This window comes from Macrobrachium rosenbergii, chromosome 24, assembly GCF_040412425.1.
Source record: "Macrobrachium rosenbergii isolate ZJJX-2024 chromosome 24, ASM4041242v1, whole genome shotgun sequence".
Taxonomy (NCBI): domain Eukaryota; kingdom Metazoa; phylum Arthropoda; class Malacostraca; order Decapoda; family Palaemonidae; genus Macrobrachium; species Macrobrachium rosenbergii.
Window position 1 is genome coordinate 1,466,341 of NC_089764.1, and position 9,490 is coordinate 1,475,830.

The window sequence follows — 9,490 nt, forward strand, 5'->3', positions numbered from 1 at the left end:
AGTTTAGGACAATCCTCCCCAGCCTGCAGCTTGATGTGGCTTTAGCCACTGATTTGATTGATGGAATCAGTGTCACATTTCTTTGGGCTTTCTCGCTTTCAGCGCAAGGATTGATCCTTTGGAGTCCATGTATACTGTTGTGTGCCCTTCTTTCTGGATGGACTCTTCCCTAGGCTTTGAAAATTACCATTAGTTTGGCTGGTAATATAGAAGTACTGCTGGACAAGCCCACAGCTTCCTCTGAAGTCTTGAGCAACCACTGCCTCTGCTGCTGCTGGTGCTTGTGGATCAACTGATCCATCCGTGTAATATGTGTTTTTCAGCTGCTGTGCTTGTGATTGCTTCTTCTGCCACAATCCTCATCTGTGATGCTGTGCACAGTGCTTGCTGGCTGATAGTACTGTAAAATTATACTGGACTGGGTCTTCAGCCCAGGAGCTGGTTCTTGGTATCCTCAGGTGGGACATCCTTTGTCATGTTTTTCTACTGCGTCCTGCATATCTAGTTGTCTCAGGGTCTGGGGTGTATAATGCCAGTGTGTGTTTTAGGAGGATTTAGCTCTCATGCAGGTTTATGCATGCGCATTTTATCCTTCAGCAATCCAGCTCTGTTGCTTTCTGATAGCTTTCTACAATATGGCAGCATTTCTTTGTCATATCCTGTGAGTGAGGGTTGCAGCTGTGTCTCTCTGCCCTCAGTGTCTCATGGCATTGTTCTGGATGATCTACAGCCCTTGCTGCTGATCCTTCCTGTGACTTGTCAGGGCTGGTGTTGCATATTCTACTTGCCCTGACAGTTTTGCATGTAGGACTTTCTAAGCAGATGGTATGTGGCTCCTTCTTGCAGAGTTGTGATCCTCTTTAGAGCATTGAGTCTGATTCTTGTTTTGGCCTGAAGGGCTATATCTCTTTCTCCAGGAGATAGTGTGTTTGCAATTCCGACTCCCAGGTATGTGGAGCTGTCCACCCAGTCTATAGTGTCTCCCTTCAGCAGAAGGTTGGATGGGTTTGACCATGCTTTATTGCTATGGCTTTTGTCTTGTTTATGTTGATCTTGAGTCCCAGTTGTGCATTTGTCCTCTATTTGCTGCAGGGCTTCTTGTATCTTATGGAATGGTCTTGGAGGGCTTGTGCTGACAATGCAAAATGTCATCATCATAATAAAGACCTCTACTCCCTGCAGTAGTTCTAGGCAGGCTAGACTCTCCATTAGGACATAGAAAAGGAAGGGGCTTATTATACCTCCCTGGGTAGTGCCATTTTCAAGAAGGTAGTACTCTGACGTTCTGCCTTGGAATACCACCCTGGCTTCTCTGTCTTGTATATGGTCTTTTATCCATGCAAGCAGGTTGCCTTTGATCCTCTTCCATGCTACAGAGAGGGATGGTTGCTGCACTTGCCAACTCATATGCCTTTTTAGGTCTAGAAAGACCATCATGGAGCTTGACACGGCTCGTATGGCTTTATTTATAGCAAGCTCTGAGGTATTCAATTTTTATTGGCTACCTGGGGCAATTCTCCTTGGCGGCTCCTATTCTCGTGCAATGATGGTTTCGTGTGGTGTTCAAGCACTGGAGTACACAGAGCGTAGTATTAGGATGACTGCTGCTCACAGATGGACGCTCCTGATTGGTTTGCTCATCCGGAGTGCCAGTGGGTGCCACCTTTTTGTGCCAGTGTCGAGGGGAGGAAGGTCTCCTGTGTGGTTTTTAGACTAGGCTTCTCTCCCCCGATATGTGACTACCAGGAGGTGTAGCAGCGATGGTAAGTCATTTGGTCTATTATCTCTATGTTAAGGATAACGTAATTTCTTTTTATTCTCAGGTTATGGACAGTCCTGGCATGATTAAAATGGCACCTCCTGGGATGACATGAGATCCTCTTGAGAAGCACATGATAGTCATGCCGATGTAAGAGCCAAGGCACTCTTGGACGGTCATTTGTCAGTAGACTATGTTGGTTTTCTTCAAGGATCCTGCACCTGTAAGGGGGCCAGGTTATTTCTCACCATCAGGCTGCTGGTCTTCTTATTCCTGTAAAATATGAAGAGTTTAATCTTTTCTCAGGATTGGACTTCTGATGGTGCCTTCAATGATGGTCCTGAGATAGCATTCGTCTTTTTTATAGCCTTTATGGAATTTTCTTTTGTAGAAAAGTTTGATGTCATCAGAGATGTCAGGGGCGAGGTTCTGATGGTACTATTTATCCACGGCTCCTCTAATGCACTTGTCTACATCCCAATTTGTGTGTCTGTTATCAATGAGGATCTGGGCAACACGTTCCAGTTTTCTGTGGGTGTCAGTCCAAGAGGACCAGTGCGAGAGGGCTCTTCTGACAAAGGCGCTGAAGTAGGATTGCTTATATCTCGGGGGCACTCACTCTGTCTGTTCAGACACATGTCGAGGTTCGTAGGTTTGTGTCAACCTTTGTGATGAAGCATTCCTCCTGTTGCTCGACGAGGGACATCAAGGAAGGGAGGCGGCAATCGTGGCTGTATTCAGCTGTGAAATTGAGACAGCTGTGGGTGTGGAAGGCATGACTGAGGCTCTCTATTTCTTCTCTTATTTCAGCACTGATGAAGGCCTCGTCGATGTACCATACATACATTTGTGGCTTTCTTATACTGCTGAAGACCCTCTTCTCGACGGTACCCATGTAAAAATTCGCGAAGAGGACTCCAAGGGGAGAACCCAGTGATGAAGTGGTAGGGTCCCTGTATACACAGATTATTATTATTGTTATTACAATAGTTTTACCAGACCACTGAGCTGAGTATCAGCTCTCACAGGGCTGGCCCAAAGGATTTGTTTTTACTTATATTATATCAATAAATATTTATATTTTTGTTTGTATTTTGTCACTTAAATTATAATTTAAAAAAAATTATAATTAGATTATACTTTTATACATTCTCACAGTAAATGTTTAATCGTTATCACTACTTTACATTCAGAGCATTCCAGGAGCAGGGGTGGAAATGCAGACTTCGAAAAGTTTTCGAGAGATATTAGAAACGTTGCGAATCCTTACCAGTTGTTATAAGCATTAGATAGCCCTATATAGATTGAAGGAAAGATGATGCTGTTTCTGAAAAGTTTGTATGACTGAAGTGATTAAACTTAGGTAAACTTTTTAACGCTATAAAGGTGATGTTTATACAAATGAGGGAAGGGCCTTAAGGCAGTAATGATAATTTTAAAACAGCTCTATTAAGTGGACATGCCTAACATATTTTAAATATGAACGTCCAAGAATGATGGGGTACAAAAATCAATCATATTTACTTTCTGATAATTTCAGTAATTTAGTAATGTCCTCCTTTTTTGTTAAAAAAATGTTACGAATTTATAAATTCCTTTGCACATACTTACATTGCATACACATGTATCATAACGTGTTTTAGGATGCATCGGATATACTTGTATTTGTAACCATCTTAATATGAGTTGGTTGTCTCGTGCTTGCCAGCATCCGTTTGCTTAGGAACTATTTCTGCTTGACGAAACAGACATTCTTTACTGTTATTTTAGAAACTTTAGGGAAGGTAAGTTAACATCATATGGATTTTGCACTAATAGCGAGAAGACATTTGAGCAAAAGAAAAACAATTTCACCAGTTTCATTTGTTATTCTGCATTGTTATCGCAAGTAAATCTGGATCGAATCCTTGTTAGTAAACGATAAATATTGCTAACAGCGTTTACTCTTCTGCATTGCTATTTCTTGTTTCTGTTTAGCATTATTATTTGTAATGCTCTCAAAGTACTGAACTTTCCTCTAATAGACTCAATCCACATGAGTACCATTTTCAGATGTTTGGCTATACTAAGGGAAGTCCCTTATTACCTTCATTATAAACTTTAAACTTGCGAAATATCGATACAGGTATATCAACCCCAAAGTACAACCCATATCATGTTTTAGATTTGTCATGTTGGTAACGCATCTACTTACTGAGGCGAAAGATAGTAGTGATTTTGAAAAGTTAATGAAAAAAAAAAAAACTCCTAACCAACTGTTCCTTAGAATCAAATACAATTCGAGACGGAAGATTAAAGATGGCTAGCATTTGTATAAATAAGAGCATGAGGATTGACCTGACGTTTTCAGTTTTATACGTTCACTTTTGAAAAGTATTTTGCGACAATAATAATAAGATATGATATGGAAAGTATAGAGGCTGCTGTGCAGTCGTTCCCTGAAGGCACATCACATGCGTAATTCTGTCAGTACCTGTCTCAACTGTTGTACCTTGTATTCATCATCGAGGTGGCCAGGGACAAGGCTAATTGCCTGTCAGGTGCAGGGACAACAACCCAAATCATCATCGTAACTAAAACAAGGCGATATTATGATAGGCGGAGGGTATATTAAAAAAAAATCTGGATAAAACGCTAAAGATCTCGGCGAGAAAAAAAATAATTTCTTTTTTACATACCTAACAACGTTGTTTTTTCCTCTAATTAACTTCATAAATTAATTTTGTGACTGTCTGAATCACGCAGATATCTCTGAAACTTTTCACTTGGCTAATATTTTTTTACGTCATTTGTTAATTTTTCTGAATTCTGTCTGGCAAATTAAATGATACAGGAATAATTCTTTGTACGAAATAGAAAATCTTATGTAATCTTCTTTTATATTTTTTTTATATTTATCAGGGTTATTGTTTGCATTATTTAGAGGTAAATTAAAATATATTTATTAATGTATATACAATTGCATACTGCCTCAAATAAGATAATTTAACAGAGCCTTAGTTTGTGTTCCAGATAATATGCTTTACTGTTTTCCTGATTTTTGCTGAAGTTGCAAAAATTTGGGAACTAGGACAAAACAAAAGCCCAGTCTCTTCTTCGGTGATGGGAAAGTAATCATAAGTCGTTCACAAAGAAGAATTTATTTTTCAGTTCTTGGAATTTTGGTTCAAATGAGAAATATTGGAAACTCCTGTTCTACTCGTTAAGGAGTTGGCTCCGCCTGAAGAAGTTTTCTTAATGGTTTAATCTTTTGTGAAATTTGATTCATTTTCGACATGAGGCAAGGAAAAATTCAAAACTTCCAGCTTCGCTTAACATTAGAGGAGAGGAATACTATGTCTCAAAAGAAAAAAAACTCTCAAAAAGATATGTTCATTTACCTGGATGAAATATTTGTAGAGCCTACAAATTGACAACAAGATAGAGACAATTTTGTATGCAAATTATGTTTGACAGATTTTTGTATGGTCAAATAGCTCAAATTCTGTGAAAATTTATATAACTTTCAATTTTTTTGTCCAATTTTAATCAAATTTTATACGATGGTTACAGTAAGTGGTGCATTTGGGAAATGTAAAAAACAACTCATTTGCAAGCTTAGTCCAACTTGCTGCCGGTCTCAGGCCACTGGATAATTGTGCTGCCTGTGAAAAACAGAGGCAAAACTAAATACTGAATCTGTCCCCTGACAGCAGTGAGAAATCTGCAAGACCCGCCTTGAAAAACGACTGCGGCTTATTTTTTAGTGAGGAAAAGGATTACCTTAAGAAAGATATTAGATTAGGTTAATGTGTTCACTCCTAGAACTAGTAGTCCCTAAGATAGAATGTGATTTTAAACTGCTGGCAAGACATTTGTTATGAGGTTCCCTATAATGAAAGAGGATTCTCCCTTTTAGAATAAAATGTAACAAAAATACTGCTCAAGAAAAAAAAAAAAAAAAAAATATCGCACTTAGGTAAATGGCTCAACTTAGAAAAATAAGGCCTTTATTCAAAGATTTATCTAAAAGTGATAAAAAGGTTGTACCATCTAATCCAAACACACTGTTGTTTTTAGGAAAACATTGATTTTAAGATGTGAGCTAAGAACATTTTGAAGGAACTTCCCAAAGGCAGCACTGTTAGAAGTGGAACGTTCATTTATGTCATGAAAGGAATCAGTGAAAGTACTAAATTGCAGGATCATCAATCATGTGTCCTCTTAATATCAGATGTGAGAGGCGAACAAAGAACAATAAAAATAAATGTAAATACCTAACGGGAGAGAGGAGGAATTAATGTGAAATAGGTTGATATTTCATTTGAACATGTAGTGACAGTAGTTATGAAATGGCAGTTTCTGATAATGGAAGGGAAAGACTCAAATTAATTTTTAGTGAAATAAAACTCCCAAATACGTGTTCAACGTCACCAGAAATGTATAAGGGAATTTTAGTGGTTCATTGAGACGAGTTTTTGATCTATGTCTTACATTTATTAAATGTAAAAAAATTAAGGACTTCGACTCTCTCTCTCTCTCTCTCTCTCTCTTCTCTCTCTCTCTCTCTCCAAACTCATTTTCTCTCACCATTAAAACGAGCAAAAACGAACTCACATCATCACGAGTTGTCCAGCGACACCTCATGTCTTTTATAAGAGTGCGCAACTAAAATCATATTTCAACAGACGACGCAAGAGCCATTTTAACGCTAAGTGACGAAACAGCAATAAATATCTCTTCACAAAACGTGTTTTTACATAAAATAGGTGAGTTGGTAGCACCGAAAACAGGACGACGGTGTCATCGTTTCTGTTGACTTCCTGTTTCCTTTGTGTAATAAATTTGTTTTCTCTAAAAAAACATCACTCCTTCCTTATCATTTCATTATTTGCTATTTCTAACCATCACTAGTTCTGATTTTCAGAACCTTACCGATTATCGATTCGTGTATAGGAATTATGTAACTGGTGTTACTGTTTTTCTTTACAGCACGTCTCTTCTCTTATTTCCGCACAACAAAAGATTATCACATTACAAATGGTTTAATGAAGCAAGATGTATAATTGTAAATAAAGAAACTTTGAGTACATAGCATGTTAAAAAAACTTCAACACCGATAAAAAAATTATATTGATCTAAGGGTTGAGTATTGCATTAAAAAGTGAGATTGAAAAGTAGGTTTTAATGAAGACATATGGGTCTTCAAGTAATGAAAGTTTATTAATGACATTTATTGTTGGAGATATATTTATGGATATCTGAAATATACTGTAGATGCCCTTTGCTTTATGAAGAAATATTGATGTTCAGTACTAACACTTACACTTTTTACCAACACATCTATCGTTGCTATATTTATTCAAAATAGAATTGTATGCTCACACGAACTGAAGATCTCTTAATTTTGTTGTTCCTCATTTCTCTCAGTAGATGGGATAACAGTAGGCATAATAAGTCATTGAACAATGATAACCCATAATAATTCACTAATTGTTTACGAGGAAACAGATTTAATTTTTCTGTTTTCAGATGTATAAATCTAAGACAAACTGATATGCTCATGTATATAAACACTCTGCAATTGTATATTTTACCGAGATTTCAAAATTCTATTAATTCTGTGATTAAATTCCACCATCTTCTCTACTTTTATCGTCAAATATTTTTTGTACATAGATTTACAGCCTTTCGTTCACAACACTCCCAAAGTAAATTTCCGCGGGACCTCACAACTCACTTAGTGTGGGACGACCGCAAATTGTAAGGTTAAATGGATTTATTGGTTGCAGGGGAAGTCTAGATCAACTCTTGATGAAAGTAACCAGTGACTTAAAAAAAAAAAGCTAATTAACCAGGACGTTATCAGCTCAAAGAAAAGGGTCGTTATTTCATTGCTCTCTCTCCTCTCTCTCTCTCTCTCTCTCTCTCTCTCTCTCTCTCTCTCTCTCGTGATGTAAAAGTAAGTTAGGATCCTCATAGTGTAATGTCTATTAACTTCGACTCACAAGCGAAAAATCCTAGGCTAGATATTGAGGAGGAAGGATCAATTTGGGTATGTTACATATATCCCTTCAAGTACCATGTGATAAGTAGAATGCTGTATTAACAACTGTAGAATAAAAGAAAGAAAGAGAAAATAACAAAATGAATAATTAATATTCTGCAAAAAAAAGCTGATATCATAATGAATAAACTTAGGAAGGCTCAATCTCCTTCACAAAGGTTGGACCGTATATCAGACTCTCTCTCTCTCTCTCTCTCTCTCTCTCTCTCTCTCTCTCTCTCTGTCAGTTTAAATGGAAAGAATCCCGAATGAATTCTCCTTATTCCTAAGAAGCTTTCTAGTAGAGAAAAAGAAGTACAGACTGATTGAGAGGCTAGATAAGAAAATGGTAGCTGCAGACAATGCCATTGATTTCAGTAGGAATTGTTTAAGAAAAGTTTCAATTTTAAGTTGCATCGGGAACAACGATATTGTACGTGTGTAACTAAAGACCGACCTGGCATTTATCCGCGTGCATTATTTGAGGTTTAAACGAACTCACTTAGTAAGATCTAATCTTACTGACATTAACAGCTGTTAGAGAAAATGAAGAAACAAAACCATTTCCCTCAGTCTTATAATTGGTGCGTGCACTCGCAAGAGTAAGGAGTCGGGGGCTCATAAAGACGGCATTACCACGAACTTCTACTGAATAATAGACATTATCTGGGCAGGACTGATATCAATTCCCAGTAACTCGGTCATTAATTGAAATACTGTAGCTTCACTGCATAAAGCGTTCGTCTCCTATCAGTTTGAGAACTGGTTTTTGATTCAGTGAAGAAACAGAGCGACCAAACACTGTAGATTCTATCAGTGTTAACTTGATGAGGTGACTGTTTCTCAGGCCTACGAGAATATACTGCAAAGCCCAAGAAGTGGGAAGGGAGATTCCCTGTTCTCATCAGTTACATTGCAATATCTGCTTGAATGCATATCAGCTGACTGCATTTCTGTATCTTGAAGTTAGTTTATTTTGCTTTATACATTTTTTTCCAGCTTAACATTGAATGTTGTGTTGTTATGAGAAGAAGCATTCCACCAAGAATATTTATTGTTATATTTATAACCCTGGTAAGTTTATAATTACCAAGGCTTTCAGCTCTTCTTTGTAGATGTGTGTGTGTATATATATATATATATATATATATATATATATATATATATATATATATATATACACACACATCCCACACACACACACACACACACAAATATATATATATATATATATATATATATATATATATATATATATATATATATATATATATATATATTTATATATATATATATATATATATATATAATAATTGTATAATATATTCAGCAAAAATACTAACGAAATATAAAATGAACAAGTAAATACAAACTAAAAGGTGAGACGTAAAATAACGAAAAATTAAAACACAAACATAAAAATATGAAAATAAAACTATAGTGAAATGTAAACAAACTACCACTCACAAAGTAAAATATTTAACGACCTAATTGAGTACCTACTATGAAATTAACGATAGCTAGTTGAATACCAGACGAGTTGTTGTTCAATTCCGGCTTCATCTTTTTAATAGTCAGCGACTCTGAAATTTAAAGGTCCAGTCTGTTTGAACAAAAGACAGTACCCGAAAATCCAGGTCAGTGAAAGGATGGTCCTGTGTTAAACTGTGTTCTCTAATGGCAGAAAGGGTGGTTTGGAAAGGGGA

The 9,490-nt window shown here is 36.8% G+C and overlaps 1 protein-coding gene across 1 annotated transcript; it reads right to left on the reverse strand.

Moving 5' to 3' along the window:
- Positions 1-780: 780 nt before the first annotated feature.
- Positions 781-1,434, reverse strand: LOC136851723 (uncharacterized). Its single transcript, XM_067126066.1, has one exon. The coding sequence runs from the start codon at positions 1,432-1,434 to the stop codon at positions 781-783; it is 654 nt and encodes a 217-aa protein (XP_066982167.1).
- Positions 1,435-9,490: the final 8,056 nt, after the last annotated feature.

Coding starts and splice junctions, on each gene's coding strand:
- LOC136851723 (XM_067126066.1), bottom strand. CDS start 1,434: ATGGTCTTTCTAGACCTAAAAAGGCATATGAGTTGGCAAGTGCAGCAA.